This window comes from Leucoraja erinacea, chromosome 3, assembly GCF_028641065.1.
Source record: "Leucoraja erinacea ecotype New England chromosome 3, Leri_hhj_1, whole genome shotgun sequence".
Lineage (NCBI taxonomy): Eukaryota > Metazoa > Chordata > Chondrichthyes > Rajiformes > Rajidae > Leucoraja > Leucoraja erinaceus.
Genome location: NC_073379.1, coordinates 20,095,313 through 20,121,475, shown reverse-complemented (window position 1 = coordinate 20,121,475; position 26,163 = coordinate 20,095,313). Strand labels below are relative to the sequence as shown.

General features: G+C 42.5%; 1 protein-coding gene across 8 annotated transcripts in view; it reads left to right on the top strand.

Moving 5' to 3' along the window:
- Positions 1–26,163, top strand: part of adgrl3.1 (adhesion G protein-coupled receptor L3.1) — a 623,227-nt gene that overhangs the window by 522,423 nt on the left and 74,641 nt on the right. For all 8 annotated transcript variants that reach the window (XM_055632233.1, XM_055632235.1, XM_055632237.1 and 5 more), the window contains 3 exons: positions 3,008–3,130; positions 5,965–6,170; positions 9,188–9,361. In XM_055632233.1, coding sequence (XP_055488208.1) covers positions 3,008–3,130; positions 5,965–6,170; positions 9,188–9,361 — 503 coding nt within the window. The remainder of the gene's footprint in view (positions 1–3,007; positions 3,131–5,964; positions 6,171–9,187; positions 9,362–26,163) is intronic.

Here is a 26,163-nt window from a genome sequence, read left to right as displayed (position 1 = left end):
CAGCAACAGCAGCTTCATCCGCCCCTAATCGTGGTGCTTCAATTGTCCCGACGCTGCAATTTGACCACGGGGCGGTGGAAGATCCCGTGGCCGATTTTAAGCAGCACCGGGCCAGGCGCTGAAAAGCCCCGCAAACGGGACGATTCAACTCCGCTCTATGACCTTTGGTCCACCAGGACTTCTCCCTCCTCCAACCACCGCGCTCTATCCTCAGTCCCACCCCCCTACTTCTGCCTCCGACCGACACCTCCCTCCTCCCATCATCGCGCTGAATCATCATGGTCCCCCCCGCCACCAGTGCCTACTGAGCGACATCTCTCTCATCCAATCGCCACCCTCCCACGATCATCAGTCCCACCCCCACTGTCTTGCGGAAAACAAAGATTTTTAATAACTTTTCTTTTCACCGAGTTTTAAAATCCAGATTACAAAACATGGGGGGAATCGTCCCCCACCTCCCTGTCCTCTCCGGGAGCTCCCCCCATGTCTGATCCACTGAGTTCCTCCAGGACTTTCTATTCACTCTATGTTCTGGCATGTGCAGTCTCTGTATCTCCACGTCATAGAGTCATACAGCGTGGAAACATGCCCTTTGACCTAACTAGTCCAACCTGCCTGCGTTTGGTCCATAACCCTCTAAATCTATCCTACCCACGTATCTGAAGAAGGGTTCCGGCCCGAAACGTTGCCTATTTCCTTCGCTCCATAGATGCTGCTGCACCCGCTGAGTTTCTCCAGCTTTTTTGTGTACCTGTCTAAATGTCTCTTAAACATTGAGATACTACCTCCTCCAGCAGCAGCTCCTTCCATACACCCACCACCCTTTGTGTAAAAAAGTTACCCCTCAGGCTCCTATTAATTCTTTCCCTCCTCACCTTAAACCTGTGTGCTCTGGTTCTTGATTCAGTGCTGAAATGAAATGAAAATCAAACAAGTCAGGATGCATCTGTGGAGAGAAAAAGACTTCTGATAAACCATCTTTGATTTAAACTGTTAACTCAGTTTCTCTTTCTACTGAGGCTGCCTGACCTGCTGATTGGATTTGATCTTAAAGCCATGCCATCTAGTCTTTGACATTTCCATCCTGGGGAAAAAAAAGTTATGACTGTCTACTCTATCCATGCCTTTGTTGTATACTTGCATCAGGTTTTTTCCAAGGCTCCAATGCTCTTGAAACACCAGCTTAAGTTTGTCCAACCTCTCAATATTGCCCATTCCCTCTAATCCAGGCAACAAGCTGGTAACCTCCTCTGCAAAGCCTCACATCCTGCATGTAATGGAGCAAGCAGAACTGCTCTGAATACATCAAATGCAGGCTAACCAATGTTTTAATAACTTGTTTGGTAAAACTAAATGATGTCTTCCTGACTCTACTCAATGCTCAGACTGATGAAGGCAAGCATACCATATGCCTTCTTGACTGCGCTATATACTTGTCTTGTCACTTTCAGGGAGCTGTGGGCTCGGGCCCCAAAGTCCCTGTGTGCATCAACACTGAATTTAAAATTCCATCATATATGCCTCCTAATTTGAGGAAGGTCACCCTTGTGATTGAGGCAGTGCAGTGTAGGTTCACGAGATTGATCCCTGGGATGGCGGGACTGTCATATGAGGAAAGATTGAAAAGACTAGGCTTGTCTTCACTGGAGTTTAGAAGGATGAGGGGGCATCTTATAGAAACATATAAAATTATAAAAGGGCTGGACAAGCTAAATGCAGGAAAAATGTTCCCAATGTTGGGCGAGTCCAGAACCAGAGGCCACAGTCGTAGAATAAAGGGGAGGCCATTTAAGACTGAGGTAAGAAAAAACGTTTTCACTCTGAGAGTTGTGAATTTGTGGTATTCCCTGCCACAGAGGGCAATGGAGGCCAAATCACTGGATGGATTTAAGAGAGAGTTAGATAGAACTCTAGGGGCTAGTGGAATCAAGGGATATGGGGAGAAGGCAGGCATGGGTTATTGATTTGGGACAATCAGCCATGATCACAATGAATGATGGTGCTGGCTCAAAAGGCCGAATGGCCTCCTCCTGCACCTATTTTCTATGTTTCTACGTACAGAGTGGCTAAAGACCAACAGGCTGAATCTCTTATCCTCTGCTATGTTGGTGAAGCACAGCTTGCTTTCCAACATGGGAGGAGGCCATTCAGCCCATTGGGTTCTACTCAGCCCCATGCAGTGGCATTCCAGTTTGTCCCACTCCTCCACCATTTCCCCATCGCCCTGAAAATTCATTTCAGCTACCATCCAAACACCAAAGTTGAATCAGCTTATATTACAGGGTGGCACAGTGGCATAGATGGGCGCAACAGTGGCATGGCAGTAGACCTGCTGCCTGACCCACATCAGGACCCAGGTTCGATCCTGACTATGGGTGATCTCTGTACGGAGCTTATATATTCTCCCTGTGACCACTTGGGTTTTTTCAGGGTGCTCTGGTTTCCTCCCACACTCCAAAGATATACAGGTTTGTAGGTTAATTCACTTTGGTAAAATTCTAAAGTGTTCGTAGTGTGTACAACAGTGTTAGTGTACGGGGTGATCGCTGGCCGGTTCAGACTCAGCAGGCTGAAGGCCCTGTTTCCCTGCTGTATCTCTAAATTCTGATGCCTACTACTGTGTGACAATGCCTGAACTAGCCATTTGCTGAATTAAAAAAAGGTTCCTTCATGAGAACATAGAGGGGAAAAAAATGATAAGGGGGAAGAGTTTGCAGTTTGTTCTGATAGAATTGGGTGAGAAAGTGTTGGAGGAAGCTGCAGTGGACCATAAATGGTGGCATGGATTCTTTGTCAAATTACCCCTTCCTGTGCAGTGTGTTCCAACGTACAATATTTCTGAAAAGGGTCGGATTTAGAAAAAAAAAATAGCACCCTCCTTTTCAAACTAATGGCCTTTATTGATGAAGCGATGCATGAAACCAGCTTGGATGACATGGAAAATATTTGTCCGCCACATGACCGATCGACTAATCGCTTGTTTTGCGCTCTCTCCTGGGGCCAACAGTTTTGGAGGTTGCCCGTTTAAGCACAGATGGATCTTTAGAAGATTTGCAGTTTCCACAAAACGGCATAAATGGGAACTCAATCCAGCTCTCAGCAAGTACTCTGAAAAAGAATGGCCGCAATGGTAAGTGTTATCTTGAAACGTCACAATCAGGATGAGCGATTGATGATTTTTCTGGTGCCAGGCTTGGAGTGAATAGAATTGGTCAGACTTTAAGACACATTTGCAGCACAGTCGTGCAGCTGGAAAAACTGCTGCCATGTTCAATTCTCACCTCCAGTGCAATCTGTGAAGACTTTGCACGTTCTCCCTGTGACCATGTAGGTTTTTCCTGGATGTTCCGCTTTCCTCTCACATCCCAAGGTCAACGTGCTTGCTAATTTAAATGGCCTCTGTAGATTGATGGTGGTGTGGAGGTGATGGGTAGAATCTGGGACAAGGTGACGGGAATTAAGTAGGATTAATTTAAATGTCGTTGATGGTGGAGGTGGTTCTGTTCCATTCAGTTCAGTTTAGTTTATTATCATGTGTGAAAAGCTTTTGTTGCGTGCTAACCAGTCAGCAGAAAGGCAATACATGATTACTATCCAGCCATTTACAGTGTATAGATGATAAGGGAATAACGTTTAGTGCAAGGGAAAGCCAGCAAAGTCCGATCAAGGATAATCCGAGGGTTACCAATGAGGTAGATAGCAGTTCAGCCCAGCTCTCTGGTTGTGGTAGGATGATTCAGTTGCCTGATAACAGCTGGGAAGAAACTGTCCCTGAATCTGGAGGTGTGCGTTTTCACACTCCTGTACCTTTTGCCTGGTGCGTGGAAGGGCCTGCACCTATCTATAAACCTGTTACTCTGTTTGAGGGAGAGGGGACCTTATCATCATGCAGGGTGCTAACATTAAGGAACTTGCCAATAGCAGGTTCATGATATCTATCCATGGTGCTATGTGAGGTCCTATGTTGCAGCCGAGTGCTATTTGCACTGGTGATATTGTCATCAATTAAGTTGAATCAGCGATTTTCTATGAAATGAGATACCCGTCCCTCAGTATATGATCTGAAGCAAATCAGAGGGGGATGGGTTGGAGGAGGATACAAATGCATTGGATTTTAACAAATTCTTTCAAGACTTGCTGTACCAACCACAGACTTTGTCATGGAAAAATGTTTGTTAATTTACTACACAAAAATAATATTCATTCAAAGCGGAACTGTAAAAAGTGATTTTTAAAAAAATATAATTTTTAAAACATTATGAAATTTTCAGATATGCTGAAGCCAGCAGCACATTGTTCATCTAGCATGTTATGCAGTTAATATATTAGTATATTTCCCTCAATTTATGATTTTAGTTTGTCGACTGATCATCTAAAAATTACAATTTCAGTTTATTAAAGCGCTACTTACCTGTGGCATTTTGTGTGATGTTATTGGAAAATATCATGATCTCCAGATTATTTTAGACTCAAATTGTCGTGCTGTTATTTCACAATGTTGCCCAGCATTGCAACGACTCACAAGCCTGACAGTGAGACAGTAATGTAATCTGCCAGTCCCCTGCACAAATTAGAACATTTCTCATGATTGGTCTTTAATAAACCTTAATAACCTTTTTTTGGGGGTCTGGTTAATTTTCATGAACATATTTCAGCACAGAATCACTGCAATGCCTGGTGAGGATCTTCGTCTTTGCTTAACTGTTTATTCATAAAGTGGAGGAGACTGCCTTGCTATTGCATAATTGGGATTTTTATGCCATTAATGTCAATGAAAGGAAATTCAGGTGGATTCTATAACAGGCCACCCTCCAACATGTTGCAAATTGATAATGCTACCCAAAGAAATGATTGTAATTGCTCTCCCCAGTTATAAATTCTGCAATTCCAGTCAAAAATACGCACTGAGAATTACATTTTAAACATGTAAAGGAGTGTTTCCAAATGGAAATTAAATCCATATGCAAGTGCTTCAGTTAGTACTTGATTTTTGAGTCCATTTCACAGTTGGAAAGTCTGCAGAGCAATTTATTTTAAATTTCCACAGATTGTCAAATGGAATATCAAGGATGACAGGGCCTCCCATTGTTTTTGTTCAGTGTTTTTTCAGTGAACTGAAGGATTGCAATTAGGCAGTTTTAATTAATGCTAAATTTACCCGGTGGCACTCAGAGGATGGCTGCTGATATGTTGTCCTTGAAAATGATACATGCACGCAACAGAAGACAAATATTGTATTGGTATTGTTCACATAAAGGTAAATTAAATGGGACAAGCAGCATCTCTGAAGAGAAGGAATGGGTGACCTTTTGTGTCGAGACCCTTCTTCAGACTCAAAATTCAGACTCAAAACTCGACCCAAAACGTCACCCATTCCTTCTCTCCAGAGTTGCTGCCTGTCCCGCTGAGTTACACCAGCATTTTTTGTCTACCTTTGATGTGAACCAGCATCTTTCTTACACAAGGTCAATTCAATGTTTGATTTTGGAAATGTTCTCATCCATCGGTGGCCCTTTTTGAGTGTGCATGTTGGTAGTGTTGACCTTGCAGATTCTATAAAATTGGATTGACATTGCTTTAAGGTGCAACTTTTATTTTAATTGACCTCAAGAGAAAATGTCGTTTCCTTGGAACTTAAGGGTTTGAAAGAGTCAAATAACACTGTCTTCAATATTTCTGGAAAACAATTAGCCCCTTGTAAAGCAAAAAAACCCACAGATGATTGAGTTTCAATATAATAACAGAGAATAATGCAGATCTCTGCCGGTGAGGAAGACGATGAATTAACATTCTGGATCAATGACCAATTCCCTAGATCTCTGTTTCTCTCAGTCCACATTTGCTGAGTGTTTGTAATATTTTCGGGTTTCGTTTTAAATACCTTGTCAGTACCTGCCTTTGAGTATGAAATGCTCTCCCGTTTTTGTAAACACATGAGTAATATGCATTATCTCCCTGTTGCAGGTGAGATAAGGTTGGCTTTCGTCCTCTACAATAACCTGGGAAGTTACCTTTCTACAGAGAATGCCAGCTTCAAACTCGGAAGTGAGGCGATGTCAACCAATCACACTGTCATAGTCAACTCGCAAGTTGTCTCTGCGTCAATCAACAAAGAAAGCAACCGCATCTACTTGGCAGCGCCCGTCATTTTCACCTTAAAACACATCGATGTGAGTGCAGAAATGAAGTTGTTGTTCTGTGATTGTGTGTGTGTGAGTGTGTGTGGGTGTGAGTACCTGTGTGTCTTTTTATGCCACCTCTTATGCGCGAAACCCTGGCCTGCTGAGTAAACCAGTCAATCGTTCACATGTGGCAGAACATTTTGCAGGATATTTGAATAATCAGGGCATTTTGTAGAGAGAGGGATAATGCTGCATGGTGGAATATTTTAACTTTACCTTGCGTAAGTTTTACCTTAATTGTTTTTAATGAAATCTTTGCCACTCATAATCAGGTGTTGCAAATCTGTCAACATTTACCCACAAAAGTGAAAATCAACTGGCACGTTATTGTGGCAGAGTAGATGAAGATCTGTTTATATCCCAGAATTATTTAAAGCCTTTTAAAATATCGAGAGAATTATCCTGGTTATTTGAGAGAATTATTTGTGCTATGTTAACTACTTGAGGGGTTTCCTTGATTTCACATGGTCAACATATGTTGAACATTTGAAGGCATTGGACCTGTACTCGCTGGAGGTTAGAAGGATGAGGGGGAAACCTCATTGAAACATACCAAATAGTGAAATGCCTGGATAGAGTGAATGTGGAGGGCATGTTTCAACTAGTGGGAGAGTCTAGGACCAGAGGCCATAGCCTCAAAATAAGAGGATGTACATTTAGAAAGAAAATGAGAAGGAATTAATTTAGTCAGAGGGTGGTGAATCTGTTGAATTCATTGTCACAGATGGCTGTTGTGGCCAAATCAATGGATATTTTTAGGGCGGAGATTGACAAATTCTTAATTAGTGCCGGTATCAGGGGTTATGGGGCAAAGGCAGGAAAACGAGATTGAGAAATAGATCAGCCATGATTAAATGGCGGAGTTGACTTGATGGACCAAATGGCCTTATTCTGCTCCAAGAACTTTTGAACAGAATCATCTGCATGATATGTTGAAAAAATGTTATGGTAAGAGTCCATGCAAAAAAATTGTTCAGTTGTCATGCCATCCAATTGGCACAGCAATGGAATTTATCCAATCTTTCGCAAGAGGCATTTAAACAGGGTTCTGAATTCCCAGTTATTTATGTGCAGTGAAGTTAATTTTATTGAATTTCTTCAGATCAATTAGCTCTGCTTAAAATTTGTCTCCCTCAATGAGATAATGTCAGTTTTATCATGTCCAGCAGATTTTTGTTTCCAATTTGCGTATGTCTCATTTGGTCATAATGTTCAGTGACTTGACCCTGGGTTGAAATGAATCAAAGCCACAGATCACTAGTTAAAGGGTGGTTAATCTATGGAATTCCTTGCCACAGAAGTGGGTGGAGGCTGAGTCAGTGGATATTTTTAAGGTAGAGATAAATAGATGCTTGATTAATACCGGTGCCAGGTGTAATGGGGAGAATGGGGTTGAGAGGGAGAGATAGATCAGCCACGATTGAATGGCAGAGTAGAATTGATGGGCCGAATGGCCTAATTCTACTCCTATCACTTATGACCTTATAATAAAATGAACCTGGGTATGGTGGCACCTGAAACATCTCATGACCAAATGTGTGTCAATTTAACATCTATCACAACACTGTAGATGAACAGTACAAGAGAAAGGTTAAAGAAAGTCAAGTGACATTCTTGAACAGGGTGTATTATAAAATGATATTTGTCTCTGACAGATATCAATGGAGCCTGGCGTAATCGTCAGAGGTAATGGTATATTGTCTTTTTGAGCTGCCTGTTGCAGCCACAGGATCAGCAATGGTTCTTCAACTTAATCTTTTTGGCTTCACTTTTATCTTGATGGAGACCTCAGAATCTCCTTCTAAGTTCAATGGATACTATCATTTTTTTTAGAGGTTGGTATGAATTGAGGATTTACAAAAGTTGAAATATAATTAGGCATCCAAATCTTTCCCTTGATAGACACAAAAGCTGGAATAACTCAGCAGGTCAGGCAGCATCTCTGGAGCAAAGGAAGATATCTCACTACATCACTGTCTATATCTCTCCTTTCCCGTTCCCCAGACTCCCAGTCTGAAGAAGGGTCCTGACCCGAAACGTCACCTCTTCTTTTTCTCCAGAGATGCTGTCTGACCCGCTGAGTTACTCCAGCTCTTTGTCACTATCTTCGGTTTAATCCAACACCTGCAGTTCCTCCCTACACACCTTTCCCTTGGCTCTCTCATGGTACTGATGCCTTTAGATCATAAGAGGATTATTAGAGTCATAGTCATACAGCACGGAAACGGGTTCTTCCGTCCAACTTGCCCATGCCAACTCAGATGCCCTTCTAAGTTCATCCCAATTGCCTGCATTTGGCCCATAATCCCACAAAATCTTTCCTATCCATGTACCTGTCCAAATATCTTTGAAGCACTGTTATAGTATCTGCCTCAACCACCTCATTTGGCAGCTCATTCCATATATCAATATCCCTATCAAAACCCCCCTGCATTCCTGTGTTCAACTATTATCTGCCATGCTTTGCCTTGCCCTTCTGGTTTTCTTCTTTTCTCCCCATTAGCTCCCATCTCCCATCAGTTTAAAATAGAGTCTTGATCCAAAACGTCACCTACCCATGTTCTCCAGAGATGCTGCCTGACTCACTGATTTACTCCAGGCACTTTGTGTCTTTATTAGTTGAACATGTTAAAAAACAATGTTCAACAGCCGAGGTAACAACTTACAATTCCCTTTCTGTCTTCTGCGGGCTTTGTCAAACATGGTTACAGTCGTGAGTACAATTGGCAGCTACAAACAGCTAAATTGATAGCTCTACATTGCAAATTAAGTAGATGGTTGTCAGAGTTGATTTTAGTTCTAGGTTCAAATTAATCAAAGCCAAGGAACTAATTTGGCAATAGAGAAATCTTGCTGGCCATCTGAATTTTGTAGCTTGTACATGGAAAGGCTGAAATGTTGCAGATTGCCTATTGACCCGAGTAAGAGATACGTTGGCCTGCTTTGGAGTGTGAGGGGGAGATGATACTTTAGTTTAAAAAGCTTCTTTTTTTTTCCGATTTCAGCTGCAAAACAATTTTAATCCAAACTGTTCATTCTGGAGCTACTCCAAACGCACCATGACGGGATACTGGTCCACGCAGGGCTGCAGAATGCTGGGGTCGAACAGAACCCACACTACCTGCTCCTGCAACCATCTGACCAACTTCGCAGTCCTCATGGCACACAAAGACATCAAGGTAAGCAGTTCCCCGAAGGAAAGCCAGATAGACGGTTTGCTTATCGTGGTGATGAAATAAGCCTGTCCTTTTACTCCGAGCTCTGGGCCACAGCACGGAAGCAGGCCATTTATCCTCTCTGAGCCCATACTAATGGTCTGAAGAAGGGTCTCAACCCAAAACATCCCCCATTCCTTCTCTCCAGAGATGCTACCTGTCCCGCTGAGTTACTCCAGCATTTTGTGTCCATCTTCTGGCTCATCTAGAACTTGTTTTGCTAATTTTACTCCAATCTTATTTTATTGTCCTCGCATTTCCCCACAATTTCCCCCCCCCCCCCAGAGGGAGGTTTCAGAGGGAGGTTGCACATTCCTCCTGTGACCATGTGGGTTTCCTCTGGCTGTTCCGGTTTCCTCCCACATCCCATAGACATGCGGGTTTGTAGGTTGATTGGCCTATGTAAATTGCCACTAGTGCGTTGGTAGTGCAAGAGAAAGTGAGATAACATAGAACTAGTGTGGACGTGGTGGGTCGGCGGGCCTGTTTCTGTGCTGTACCACTAAACTAAACTAAAATTTAGAGTGGCCAATTAACCTAATAGCCCGCATGTAATTGCGATGAGGGAAGAAACTAAACCAGCCAGGGGAAGCTATTAGAACATGCAAACTCCACAGAAACAGCATCTGAGATCAGAATTAAACCTGGGTTGCAGGAACTGTGCGAAAGTGGCACTACCTTCTGTGCCACCGTACCATGGATCATTGTACAAATGGTTCCAGATATGTGGTGATAATTGACGAGAGAAAGATTACGCAAGTGTTCATAAGACCAGAATGAGGATCCAATATGAAACCATTAGCTCATTCACTGTTTAGTTTACTTTAGTTTATGGTTAACATGTATATTGAAAAGCTTTTTAGTTGTGTGCTATCCAGTCGGCAAAAAAACTATGCATGATTTCAATTGAGCTGTCCTTAGTACACAGATGCAGTTTAACGAAAATATTGTTCAATGATAAAGACCGATAAAAGATAGTCCGAGAGTCACCAATGAGGTAGATGGTAGGTCAGGACCTCTTTTTAGTTGGTGATAGGATGGTTCAGTTGCTTGATAACAGCTGGGAAGAAAATGTCCCTGAATTTGGAGCTGTGCATTATCACACTTTGGTACCTGATGAGAGAGGGGAGAAGAGGTGGTTACCAGAGTAAGACTTGTCCTTGATTATTTTGGTGGCTTTGCCGAGGCAAGATGAAATGTAGATGGGGTCAATGGAAGGGAGGTCAAGTCAAGAGAGTTTTATTGCCATATGTCCCAGATAGAACAATTACATTCTTACTTGCTGCAGCACAACAGAATATGTAAACATAGTACACTGTAAACAGTATAATATACAAGAGAGAGAGAAAAAAAAGTCCAGTGTGTGTATAAAACATACACACTCATAAATACATACCTCCCCACCATCGAAAGGATCTATCGAAGTCGCTGCCTCTAAAAGGCAACCAACATCATCAAAGACCACACCATCCTGGCCACACACTCATTTCACTGTTGCCATTGGGAAGGAGGTACAGGAGCCTGAAAACTGTAATGACCAGGTTCAGGAACAGTTTCTTCCCCACAGCCATCAGGCTATTAAACATGACAGCAAATAAACTCTGAACTATAACAGACTATTATTATTATTGCACTATATTTGTTTATTTATTGAGTATATGTGCATGTGTATATATACACACTGAACTTTTTTTTCTCCCGTTATGTACTGTGTTTACATATTCTGTTGTGCTGCAGCAAGGAAGAATTTCATTGTCCTATCTAGGACAAATGACAATAAAACACTCTTGACTTGACACAAAACCAAGTTGATTTGATGTTACATTTAGGCTTGTTTGCCTGATTTGCTTAATCTTTGGTTTTCCAATATTCTAAAAATCTCTCCCACTGTTGGAAATATCTACTGGCTCCATCTCCAGAATTCTCAGCCATGTAGAGTTCCAAAGTTTGCAACCATCAGAGAGTACATGTTCTTCCCCAACTAACTCTCCCATAGTTGTAGAGTTACCCATCAAATGAAGTCCTCCTCTACCAAGCACCTTCAGAATGTTTCAATGAAAGCATCTCTCCTTCTGCTAAAAACTAGAGTAGCTTCCAGTCTTCAAAATGCTGCCCCTTTCACATTAGAAATTAATAGAGATATTCTTTGCTTCTAATTCACATATACCCTTAAACAAGTAGATCTAAACTGTGCATATTTCTCAATCGTTCTTAGTTACTGGCCATACTTCTCACAAGGACATTGAGGCCTCTATGAATGCTCACATTTAATAGTCTAACACAGTTAAAATGCTCTTCCAGTTAATATTCTTTGTCCCAATGTGGATAGCCTTACTTTTCATAACGCTATGCGCCATCTGTCATCAATTTGTCCATGCTCTGTGCAGACTCTATTGTATCTGCCTCATAACTTATTCCCCATCTATCTTTCTTTCATCGGCAACATAGGATGCATTGCACTGAGCCCCTTCATCTAAGTTGTTTACATACATTGTAAATAGCTCTGCCCCCAGGACTGATCCCCGAGGCACATCACCAGCAACAGCTTGCCAACATGAAAATGACCCATTTATCCCTGCTGTCTGTTTTCTGCCAGTGTACTAATTCTCTATCTGTGCTAATTTATTATTGCAATCCCATGTGCCTTTATTTTTTGCAGTCATCTTTTATGTAGGCTTTTAAAAATACAAATACCCTACATCCATTGACTGCGCCCTTATCCTTAGTTACGTCCTTAGAGAATTTAAATTAATCTGTTAAACGTGATTTCCTTTTAAAAAAAAAACCATATTGTCTCTGCCTAATCTTGTTACATGAACCGTTCTGTTATCATGAAATCATAAGTGATAGGAATAGAATTAGGCCATTCAGCCCATCAAGTCAACTGCGTCATTCAGTCATGGCTGATCTATCTCTCCTTCCTAATCCCATTCACCTGCTTTCTCCCCATAGCCTCTGACACACATACTAATCAAGAATCTATCTATCTATGCCTTAAAAATATCCATTGACTTTGCCTCGATAGCCTTCTGTGGCAAATATTCCACAGATTTACCACCCTCTGACTAAATAAATTTGTCCTCATCGTCTTCCTAAAAGAATGTCCTTTAATTCTGAAGCCATTGACCTCTAGTCCTGAACTCTCCCACTAGTGGAAACATACTCTCCACATCCACTCTATCCAAGCCTTTCACTATTCTGTACGTTTCAATGAGGTTCCCCCTCATTCTTCTAAACACCTAGGGCCATCAAACGTCCCTTAATAAGGAAAATTAGGGTTTAATGGAATGAAGGAATGTCACTTCCTTAATAAGGGGTACTAGCAATTTGCTGATGACTGAACTAAAGGTTTATCGTTCACTATTTCTACTCATCCTCTTTTCTCAAGTGGTGGTGCTATATTTGCTGCTTTGCAATCCATTTAAACATTTCCAAATTTCTGGGAATTTTGGAACATAACAGACAAGTCATACACCATCCCTGCAGCCATTTTATTTAGATCAGGGTTTCCCAACCTTTTTCATCCCGTGTCCCCCTGGCAACTTTAATAGCACATAACAATGTTATTTCACTTAATTATGAACAGATACCAGATACCAGAACCAAACACTGTCAGTTAATGAGAAAAAATATGTACAAATCCAGAATCAACAAATTTACCCCCTGGGTTGGCAAAATTTACCCTTTGGGGGTAAAATTACCCCAGGTTGGGAACCCTCACTTTAGATCATAATGTGCATGAGTGTCAGCTGCAGAAGATCTGTCAATCCTTAATCTTATCAAATGTCCCTACACTTTATCTCTCCTGCAGAAATAAAGAACATCAGATGCTGATTAGTACACAAAAGGACACAAAGTGCTGAAGTAATTCAGCGGGTCAGGCAGAATCTGGAGATCATGGATAGGTAACGTCTCCACCCGATACGTCACCTATCCATGTTCTCCAGAGATGCTGCCTGACCTGCTGAGTTACTCCAGCACTTGGTGTCATTTTATCTCTCCTGCTATAATTAAATTCTGTGTTCTTTTGACCGTGCTTGCCTAGTACTTTAAGTATACTTTTAGAATCTTCAGATATGAACAAATGAACCAAGGTACTTTTTAATAATTCTTCAATTTTATTATTTCCACATTATTAATTTTTGTGCCCCAGCATCTGAGGAGACAACGCTAATTTCTGCTGCACTCTTTCATCTTGCCTTGATGTGCATGCTCTGAGATTCTATTCGTATATTTCTAGATACTCTGCATTTGTATTCAATTTTCTAACCTGAATCTATTTTTAAACTTTTTTTTTCCCCTGCCGATTTTTAAGTCATTATTTTCAATCATGCTCAGTTTGTAATATCTTTAGTTTACTTTAGATGAATTGTTCTTCTTTGGGAGTCCAATAGCATGGAGATTGGAGTCATTTGCATGTTTCTACACATGCATTTAAAAAATAAAATAAGGATGCTTTGCTCATGTTAGCTGCAATTGATCATTTTGTGGTCGCACAGCGATTGTTAGGAAGTTGATGCAGTTATTTCCATTAGATACTCCCTTGGTGTTGGGCACATGCTAATTATGTCAGGAGTTACACAGTGCCTGTGTCTCCCCACTGCTGGCAATAATTAATGCTTTTGGAGAAAACCTGCAGCATTTGTGATTAAGTCTCCATATAAAGGAGTAGCTGAATGCATTGGTTTTGAGAAGTGACTGTGATAGGGATTAACGGATCTGCAGAGTCACGTCTGCAAGCAGCGCATCTTAGCCTTGTTCCTGAAGCCAATTACTGTAGTTAATTTGAGCTATATTTCCTGAGTGCAACCTTTTGTATTTCAATCGCTTTTGATCCACATGTAAGGCTCGCTGGATCTTGCCACAGCTTAGATGCTGGGGTGGGGGGGCGGCATTAACAACAGAGATACCGATCGGGTAACATCAGCGTCATGTGGTGGGTCAACCATTCTGCGGCATGCCTTCCGACCCCTCCCGATTCCCACATCGTTCGTCCTCTCCATGGCAGCCTCTTCTGGCCTAGACTGTGGCCGTTAAGTATCAGCTCACTTCTTAATGACCAACGTGACATTGATGCTGTAACTATAGCTCTGCACACGGGTGCTGAAGCTCATGCTGTCATTCTTCACATTTTTGCCACTTATAACTTTTTTTCCCCCCCAGATGTTACAAGCTTTGAGAATTATGGAATATTTTCGAATGCTCACTCATCAACAATGCAGTCTAATTTTACAACTAGCTTGGCCAGATGCCATCCACACATGTTTGGTTTAATCTAAGTTTAAAGGCTCATATTTTGACTTTACAAACCTCAAGCCGGATGCGAAATATATGTATCCTCTTGTGAGCACGTTTGGCAAAGGATTCCTCACCGTAGGGTTACTAATTAATTTGATCTCATTGCTGAAGTCCTACCAAAATACACAGTATGACCTTCATCCCTCTCTCTACCCATCACATTCACCATGGAAACTGGTCCTTTTGCCCACCAAGTCCATGCCAAACATCAATCAACTACTCATACTATGTGTAGGAATGAAATGCAGATGCTGGTTTAAATTGAAGATAGACACAAAATGCTGCAGCAATTCAGCGGGACAGGCAGCATCTCTGGAGAGAAGGAATGGGTGATGTTTCGGGTCGAGACTCTTCTTCAGATAAGGTGCTGGTCCTCCAATTTGCGCTGGGCCTCACTCTGACAATGGACGACGAAGCGCAAATTGGAGGAACAGGACCTCATATTTCGCTTGGGCAGCTTATGTAAATAGCTTGTTCTAAGCTTCCTCCAGTCTAATTTCAGTCAATAAGATACTGGGTCAAGCACTTGCGCATCTAAATTTTATTTTGGAAAAACACAATAACAGTTCCCCACTACTATACCTAACCACCGCGGGTTCGATCCTTGTATCTGCTTGGCCAAGCCCCTCCTAGCCTCGTGCAAGCAGAGAAACTCCAAAAGGTTACGCAGTCCGAAGCGTTCTCCCAGAATATCGACACAGGACCTCATGGGAGCAGCCTTTTATAGGTCCCCAAACCTTGAGGGGCCGAATCATATGGGGTTGGTCTCTTTACAGTCCAATAACACATGTCGATTATAGAAACATAGAAAATAGGTGCAGGAGTAGGCCATTTGGCCCTTCGAGCCTGCACCGCCATTCAATATGATCATGGCTGATCATCCAACTCAGTATCCCGTACCTGCCTTCTCTCCATACCCTCTGATCCCCTTAGCCACAAGTGCCACATCTAACTCCCTCTTAAATGTAGCCAATGAACTGGCCTCAACTACCTTCTGTGGCAGAGAGTTCCAGAGATTCACCACTCTCTGTGTGAAAAATGTTTTTCTCGTTTTTATAACAGTACTGAACCCAATTTCCCGAACCCAATAACATAGTAACCAATATAATGTATTCAAGCGGAGATTCTGGAAGGAAGCAAACATCGCATCATTTGTCCAGATATTCAAGAAACCCAGACAAGGCTCAACACTTAACCCAAATCAACATCGAGCCATGTCAAGCTTTACAACAATATTTACAATGTATATGTCTGGTTTGCATTCACACAATCTGTTTCATGCAATTTATACCTAATTGTAAGAATCTGCAGATGTCCCATTCTTTCCCTGTAACTCTTATCTAGGCTCCAGACAAGCTGGCACCATTCTGCAGCTTGTCCCATTTCTGCAGAAGGCACATTTAAATTGACCAAATGGCCTAGCAGCCCAGAACCCTTCACTCAATTTTAGTGTCCTGGCATCTCCAATTTGACCAGAATTAACATTTACACCCCAGCCGTTTGAATGGCCTAACTTCTCTAACTTCAAGTAAACCTTGCTTCCCTCTCTCTCCACCCCTCCCCCTTTCCAGTTCTTCCCAATTTATCTCAGTTAGCTTTGTTGTTACTTTCTCCCAACTAACAATGATTTATTCTACATTTCCCTCCATTCCCTTTGTCCTGTTTTCACACCTTACACTTCCTTATCTATGTAACTCTCTCTCCCCTGACATCAGTCTGAGGAAGGGTCTCGACCTGAAACCTCACCCATTCCTTCTCTCCAGAGATGATGCCTGTCCTGCTGAGTTACTCCAGCATTTTGTGTCTACCTGCTCACACTAGTCCTTTGTTATCCCACTTTTGTATCCACTCCTCACATATTCATTGTAACTTGCAGAGGTGAATTAAACTACAAACCTGTAAAACCTTTGGATGTGTGAGGAAAGAAAATCACCCAGAGGAAACAAATATGGTCATAAGGAAAATATCCCATACTCACAATGGAACAATGCATTTCTCCTGAGGCCCTCATGCCTTTCCCTGTAATAAAAGCCATTTATCTGTCATTGCTTTTCTAGCTTTAGTTTAGCCTTGTAAGAATAACGGGTAAGCCATTTAGGACTGAGATGAGGACATTTGTTTTTTTTCATCCAGAGAGTTGTGAATCTGTGGAATGCTCTGCCACAGAAGGCAGTGGGGTGGAGGGGGGCATTCACTGGATGTTTTCAAGAGAGAGTTAGCTCTTAGGGCTAACGAAATCAAGGGATATGGGAAAAAAAGCAGGAACGGGGTACTGATTTTGGATGATCAGCCACAATCATGTTGAATGGCAGTGCTGGCTCGAAGGGCCGAATGGCCAACTCCTGCACTTATTTTCCATGTTTGCAAAGAGCACTGTCATCTGTTTGACTTTGTACCAATTTGCATGTGGTTTGAATGGTAATTCAGAGGTTTTGTTGACCTTCAGTCCCAATATCCACATACTCCACAACTGAATTTGTTTCATTGTTTCCAATGTGGACCATGATAATTGAATCTTCCCTTGGGTCTCCGATGTCCTTAATCCTGCCAGGGCAAGTGGCACAATCATTAGGATTCCTATGGCTGTAAAAGAACAGCATCTATCTCTCTGACCACACTGCATTTCATGAGCTAAATATCTCCCTGCCACTCAGTATTTTAAGCAGGTTTATCTCTACCCTATTTCGGACATTACACTGATTTGCTACAATGCAGAGAAGTATATTCTGCACTCTGTAGCTTCCCCTTTGCTTGATTTATTGCACATGATAAAGAGGAACGACATGAATAATGTTTAGTGCAAGATAAAGTCCAGTGAAGTCCGATCTTTATCTGGCCTTGCCGATGCAGCGTGAGGTTTAAATGGAGTCAAATGAAAGGGAGGTTGGTTTATGTCATGGTCAGGGCTGCGTCTGCAATTCTCTGCAATTTGTTATGTTCCTGGATGGAACTGATTCCCAACCATGCTGTGCTGCATCCCGATAATCTCAAACGCCTTTGATCGTGTTTGTTCAGGCAGCTGATTTTCAAATATGTTGGACCCAACCAAAGGTTGTGGCTCCTGTAACATATCATAAGTGATAGGAGTAGAATTACGCCATTCGGCCCATCAAGTCTACCCCACCATTCAATCATGGCTTATCTATCTCTCCCTCCTAACCACATTCTCCTGCCTTCTCCCCATAGCCTCTGACATCTGCACTAATCAAAAATCTATCTTTCTCTGCCTTGAAAATATCTACTGACTTGGCATCCACAGGCTTCTGTGGAACAGATTCACCACCATCTGAGTAAATACATTTCTCCTCATCTCCTTAAAAGTACATCATTTAATTTGTAGGCTATGATCTCCAGTCCTAGACGCTCCCACTAGTGGAAACATCCTCTCCACATCCACTCTATCCAATCCTTTCACTATTCTGTATGTTTCAATGAAATCCCCCCCCCTCATTCTTCAAAATTCTAGCAAGTACAGGCCCAGTGCCGACAAAATGCTCACCATTGGTTAACCTACTTATGCCGTGCTCTCTTTATCATTCCCTTTATCGTGATTCATATCCTGAATCTCCTTCCCAGATGCATTGTGCTGCCTGCAACCCTAACCCAACCACCCATTCCTTCTCTCCAGAGATGCTGCCTGTTACTCCAGCATTTTGTGTCTAACTTTGATTTAAACCAGCATCTGCAGTCCTATCCAACACAACATCAATATACCTCAAGAAGCAGACTTGTTAATCCCAGGTGCTTTCTGGGAATCATTCCATCTCTGACATATTGTCATGCCAACACATCATCTACTTGTTGTCATTATCAAATAATGTTTCATTCATTTAAATAGCTGTGATTTCAAATCACAATATTTATTTTGCCTTTTAACATTATTTTACCTGCAAAGTGTGAATTGATTAGATTTCTTCAACCTTCCTTTACATCTGTTGTAAGCTCTTGAAAAACACTAACATGTTTTCAGCGATAAGTAAAAGTTAAATCCTCAGTGGCCGTATCATTATGTATGGAAAGCATTAAGTAACACCATCTTTAAACTCTGCATTAAATTCCTGCACTGCCCTATACCCAATCTTTTCACAGTTCCATTAGATAATGGATTAATTGGAGGTGGTCTTGGAGGGGAGGATGCTCTTCAAACTGCAGACTGGACAATACAACTCACCCCCTCCATGACACACTGGTCAACCTGATGAGCACCTTCAGCAACAGAATGGTTCCACCAAGATGCAGCACAGATTGTCGCAGGAGATCCTTCTTCCTTGTGGTTTTCAAACTGTACATCTACCCCCCCCACACACACACACACACAATCTTTCCACATCCCCAATCATGGACTTTTCACATCACTTTAATTTCATGTTTCATGTACAACCTGTTATGTTATATGACTGCCGGAAGACCAAATTCCCACCTGGGATAAATAATTCATTAGTTCATGATTCATTAGACCCCCTCTTATTTTTTTCCTTTGAAGAGTTGTTCCTTTTAGTTTGCCTTCATTATCCAGATTCAGGACCCCTGCACTTTCCAAAATATTTTTCACAACAGGAAAACATATATCTGATATTTGACATTAACAGATTGTCACCGTTCCAATTAGTGATTTATTATGAGATGTTTATACATGTTGATTGCAAGGTGCTTTCTAAGTTGAAGAATGAAGGTGTTTAAGCATTCCTCGCCTTCCACAAGAAACATTATAGTTCTGGTTTTCCTTCTTCCTGATTAAAGCCGGATTTTAATTTGTTCTTCTCATGATATCATATCTGCAGATTTTCAATAGTTTTATTTTAGTTCTTTCTGTTCTAATTCTTGGCAATGGCTTTTCATCTATCTTGTGTATATACAAACTTTGCAGGATTCTGCCTGATTGAAATGAACCTTGAACTGCTAATTTGATTTAACATTTTGATAGGTTTACCATGTTTGAAGAATTCTACATCGTGTAACTGTGTAAAGTTAGCATTCAGTTGGAACAGTGAAGTCAGTATATCTTTGATTTACTTTTTTTTCCACTTCATAACAGAGTAATAGAATATCCAGGTCATGCTGATGGTGTAAGTGATTGTAAACCAGAAGACAGTGAATGAAGTACAGGGCGGCATGGTGGCGCAGTGGTAGAATTGCTGCTGTAGAGCAGCAGAGACCCAGGTTCGATCCTGACGATAAAAGCTGTCAGTATGGAGTTTGTACCTTCTCCCCGTGACTGCATGGGTTTCGTCTGGGTGCTCCAGTTTCCTCCTACATTTTCCAAAGGTTAAGTCTGTAAATTGTCGCGAGTGTGTAGGATACAACTAGCTTGTATGGGTGATTGTTGGTCAGAGCGGGGTCGTTGGGACGAAGGGCCTGTTTCTCTAAAAAAAAAGTACTGCTTCCCCCCCCCCCAATGTATCCTTGGAAAGTGGAATCACCACAAGTGTACAGATTGTGTGCAGAACACTGCCATTTCTGTGAATTATGTGTTCAAAAACTGTTGAGATACTGCAGTAACCAAGGGCACACATGTCTTTTTAAGCAAGGTTCGATAATCTGTCAGATCCTAATGTTCCCACTTCAGAAGAGTTAGGTTAAAATCTCTGTGCCGGACAGAATTGCAAATGCTGGAATACTGAAGATAGACACAAAAAGCCGGAGGAACTCAGCGGGTCAGACAGCATCTCTGGACATAAATGAATAGGCAACATTTTGGGTCTGAAGAAGGGTCTCGACCCGAAACGTCACCTATTCTTTTTCTCCAGAGATGCTGTCTGACCTGCTGAGTTACTCCAGCCTTTTGTGTCTATCTTTGAGTTAAAATCTGGAATGCTAAAATACGTGGTAGCTGGAAAGCTAAGGTGGAGTGGTGACGGGGGCGGGTGGGGGTTGGAGAGAATATGTTGGAGTAGTTATGGGTGACTGAATGTCAGTTAACAAGAATGCTGTCACCACTTTCCACCATCTCAATGGAGCGGCCTCCATGGGCAACTTTGACGAGGCTGGGCCAGATGCTCTGAGCAGCAAAACCAGCAAGAGAATAGAACTAAAATGGCTGAAGTCAATCCTAGGCAAACCTTCATCTACAGAAAATTCTATGACTCTTCTCACTCCCTGCCATAATGACCTGGGGATCAAGTCATCGCACAATCAAATGTTTGTGCTTTAAAGGCCCAATGCTTTAAAGACCCAATTTCAACAAAGTCAATGCAACGCTATCTGCAGCTTTATTAACTAGTTCATTCCTCGTTAACTCATTTGCAGTTGTGGCACTGGTCACATTGACTGCAGCTGTTATTGAACAGTCATAAGTTCATAAGTCATAGGAGCAGAATTAGGCCATTTGACCCATCGAGTCTACTCCATCTTTCAACCATGGCTGATCTATTTTCCCTCTCAACCCCATTGTCCTGCCTTCTACCCATAACCTCTGACACACTTACTAATCAAGAACCTGTCAATCTCTGCTTTAAAACTACCCAATGACATGGCTTCCTCACACAGCTGTGGCAATGAGTTCCACAGACTCACCACCCTCTGACTAAAGAAATTCCTCCTTTCTAAAGGTGCGTCCTTTTATTGTGAAACCTCTGGTCCTAGATTCTCACCAGGTAAAGTTTCCCCTTCACAAAACCATGTTGACCAGCTTATTTGACTGTGCTTCAAAGTACTCAGAAGCCAAATTCTTAATAATGGACTTGAAATCTTACCAACCACTGGAGTCAGGCTAATCCGTCTATAGTTTTTCCTCTTTTGCTTCCTGAACAGCTGGATAACATTTGTAATTTTCCAGTTCTTACCTAAATAAAATCAGAAAATGCTGGAAATACTCAACAGGCCAGGCAACATCAGTGGGAAGAGAAACAGAGTTCATGTTTCAGGTCACATAACCCATTGGGAAGAAGATGTCTTGTCACCATTTTGCCTCTTCCCCCTCTCAGTTTTGATCATTGCAATTGAACTCCCAGCTGGGGTCAAGGAAGGCGCGTTCATGTGTTTCCTTGTTTCCCTCGCCCTCGTTTCCACCAATCTTTCCACCACCACGCACAAGAAACACAAGAAGCGCAAGACAGACACCATTGTATGCAGATGCCGAGAAGTGTGTTCAGCTCTGGCTGAACAACTTCTAATCTTGTGTGTGGACTCGATAAGAAGAAGAACTCCCAGCTAGACGGTGCAACCCCACCACAGTACACATATTTGGTTGTAATAATGGATCCTTAGGCAGGGTGGCACAGTGCTGTCTTACAGCGACAGAGACACTGGTTCGATTCTGACTACGGGTGCTATCGGTACAGAGTTTACATTCTCTGTGTCACCGAGTGGGTTTGCTCCAAGGTTCCTCCCACACTCGAAAGACATCCAGGTTTGTAGGTCAATTGGCTTCAGTTAATATTGTATAACAGTGTAAAATTGTCCTGAGTATGTGTAGGATAGTGCTAGTGTTAGTGTTAGGGGATCATTGGTCGGCATAATTTTGGAATTGGATGGGTTATTAAGGTGAGTTGATTGAGTCTGAGTTCAGGGGCTGGAAGATTCCCACCCTAGTTCATTATGTGTGTACCAGAGAACCCATTGATAATGTGAAGAAGCAGCACATGGTGACAGAGATGGATTATGGTTTTGCATAGCAGGAGTTTACCAGTCTGCCTCGGATAGATTATCATTTAAAGAAAACAATTGCTGATGCAGTTTTCTGCGCAGAATATATGATGAATAGCAGCCGAAAAAAAAGCGATTACAGGTGGTTGGAAGGTTAGTTCACTTCTGAGATTCGTAACTTGCGTCGAAGCCACAAGATTAATATTTATTCTGCTTCTAGCACCCTGTAGCCTTAGATTATATGGTGGCTTTTTATACTTGCTCTCTCTATCATGTCATTATTGTTTTATGTCATCATTAAATGGAAACCATGTAATTGACATTTGGATGTAGTTGCAGTAAATTACATTGATTGAGATAGTTTATTGGAATATCATTAGTACGGAATAATCCCATGGTTTATGGAAGGATATAATGGGAATATTTTGCTTTCCTATTACAGCCAGAGGAAATCTAGGTTATGTACCATTTGGACCATCAGGCCTGTCTGTGCTTTAGAACAGTGTTATAGGTAACAGTGAATGAATGTTCTCCTTAGTGTCACTCTACCTACTGCACCTATATTTAGTTTGATGGGATTTATGGATAGTTTTGATTGTATTTATTGATTTGATTGGATTAAATGCAAAATAAATCTTTCCACTGTACCTCAGTACATGCGATGATAATAAATCTAAACCTGAACCAACACATATATCGTATCATGTCAAGGGGGCTGGGAAGCTAAGATATGTTCACTCATAATTGGGAGACTCTTTAATATTCTTATTTTTAAAAGTGCACTTTCAAAACTTTCTGTTCTGAAACAGTATTCTGTTTACATGATGATGAATGTCTTGTTATGGCTAAATGTTGAAGGGATCCAAACCTATCTCTTGATGGATTCCAGCACTGAGTTTGTAGGTCAGTGCGAGGCAACCTCCTGTTACGTTGGTCCTGCCTCTATCATTCACATGTTCAACACCCTTTGTCCCACCACGCATTGGAGACATTTGTGTGATATATCCATCACACACCGACTCCGACGATATCCATCACAACAAACTCTGACAATAAACCTTCATATTGCATGCACATATAATGAAGAGATGTAAAAGAGACTGTGCTGGAGTAACTCAGTGGGTCAGGCAGCATCTCTGGAGAAAATGGATAGGTGACATTTTGGGTCGTTTTAAGAAAGGTCCCGGCCCAAAACGTCACCTGTCCATATTCTCCAGATATGCAACCTGACTCGCTGCGACTTCAATACTTAGTGTCCTTTTTTTTTGTAAACCAACCTCTGCAGTTCCGTGTGCATACTTTCTTGAAGAGGTGATCTTGGTATTCCATACCACCAATCTCAACCGCATCACCTCTGTCTGCCGATTTCCAACTGGATCTCAGTCCTGTTTGCAGAGTCCTTTCCTCCTCTTTTCATTCCTGACACAAATTTGTTGCCATTTGAAAGCATGAAATTCACAAAGCTAGTTCTCTGCCACTTCCATGGAGTCATAGGGAATCATGGAGTCATACAGCACGGAGACAGGTCCTTTAGCCCACCCTGTCCATGGTGACCCCGGTGCCCCATCTACTCTAGTTCCATTTGTCTACATTTGACCCACACTCCTTTAAACCTTTCCTATCCATGTACCTGTCCAAATATATTTTAAATGTTGTTATAAAACCTCTCCAACAGCTCATTCCATATACCCACAACCCTCTGTGTGAAAGGTTTCCATGCTGTACAATTCCTCTACTATGGTAAAAGACTGCATTCACCCTCTCTGAATTTATACCCTATCAGCATCCTGTGCTCCAAGGAATCAAGCGCTAGCCTGCCCAGGCTGTCCCTGCAGCTCAGGCCCTTGTGTCCTGATATCACCCTCATAAATCCTGTCACTTTCCTGGACAGTTCTCATGGTGTCTACCAAATCAGTCAGGTGGATTTGAGCTAACTATCATCTAAAGACATTAATTTGTTTTTATTGTGGCTTGCTGCTGACAAGATAATGTGTAATGGCTGCTTTAGCACTGTGTGAAAGTGCTTCACAGATATTGAATTATGTTTGTGGTCACTGTTGCAGAAGAACAGTAGTACCTTCCTCCACATCTAAACCCTCCCAGCAGCAGTGCATATCGATTGTTGTTTTTGCAGTTATGGTCAAGAGAGAAATGTCAAGGAGATAACCAGATAGTCTTGATGTTCTTCAAACGGGGGGGGGGGGGGGGGGGGGGGTGCTGCGGCTTCACATGCACACACTAACCCCCCCCCCCCCCACACACACAGGGGGGGGGGGGGGGGGGGGGGGGGGGGGGGGAGGGCAGGGGGGACGGGTGAGGGGGGTAGGGGGGGAGACGGGGTGGGGAGAGGGGAGGGTGGGGTGACCACTGGGACCCATCCCCTCAACATGCCAATGCCGGTGGGGGGGGGGGAGTGCTGCAGCTTCACATGCACACTAACCACCTCCCTACACACACAGGGGTTGGGGGGGGGGGGGGGGTAAAGGGAGATGTGGTGGGAAGAGGGGGAGAGGGAGAGGAGAAGGGGAAGGGGTGGAGAGAGAGGGAGAGAGAGGAGGGGGGAGAGAGAGGGGAAGGGATAGAGGGAGAGAGAGAGGGTGGAGAGGGAAGAGAGGAGGTGGGGAGAGAGGAAGGGGGAAAGAGGAGGGGGGAGAGATGAGGGGAGAGAGAGGAGGGGGATGGGGAGAGTCTCTGGGGGGGGGGGGGGGGGAAGATAAATGAGATGGTGCCATTTTATGTCACCTAAATGAGCAAATAAGGCTTCTGTTTAAATACTGGCCCTGAAGACATCAACCCAACAATGCAGAACTCTCATGATGTAGCTCTGAGGTGACCTCCCAGGTAATTTTTAGTTTGGTTTAGTTTAGAGATACAGCATGAAAACCTACCTAGTCCACACTGACCAGCGACCACCCCATACACTAACACTATCCTACACATAGGGACAATTTACAATCTTTACCGTAGCCAATTAAGCTACAAACCTACACATCATTGGAGTGTGGGAGGAAACTGGAGCACCCGGAGAAAACCCACGTGGTCACTGGGAGAATGTACCTACTCCATACACACAGCACCTGTAGTCAGAATCGAAGTTGGGTCTCTGCCACTTTGAGGTTGCAACTCTGCCGCTGTGCCACCCTAATGTACTCAAGACTATGGAAGAAGAGTACATTTTCAACTTGAGATGTCAAAGCACCAGGCAGCCCAAGTACCTTTGGAGAGTAATCAATATTGCAATATTAGGAATGTCATCCAATTTATATACAGCAAACTCCTACATAGATTAGTGACAAGATAATGTGCTTACTGGTTATACTGGTTAGTGGAGTGTGAATTGAACTGACAATTGTTATTTTTATCCAGAACTAGCATAATATCACTAAGCTGCTTTGAAACCAGATATTGGTGTAATTTGGAGTGGACCAGGAAAGATTCCCATGATCTAGAGCGACTTTTCCTTTTGTGTAATCGATCAATTTAAAGATGGCTTGCTGCAGATGTAAAAATCCCACGGTTATGTTGGTGAACATCAGTTTCAGTTTGAGTTGAGTTTATTGTCACGTGTACCGAGGTACAGTGAAAAGCTTTTGTGGTGTGCTCTCCAGTCAGTGGAAAGACAATACATGATTACAAAAACAAACTATTTAAAGTGCATATGATTTCTAGCCATAGAGCACAGAAGCAGACCTTTCGGCCCACCAAATCTGTGCTGAACATCAGGCACCCACTCGCACCAACACTAATTTTCTTTAATTTTCCCCACTTCCCCACCAACTTCATGAAGGTTCTGTTTCCACTCTGAATCTCCAAAGTCTGACACGAAACATCACTTTTTTCTCCAGAGGTTCTGCCTGACCCCCTGTGTTACTCCGGCATTTTGT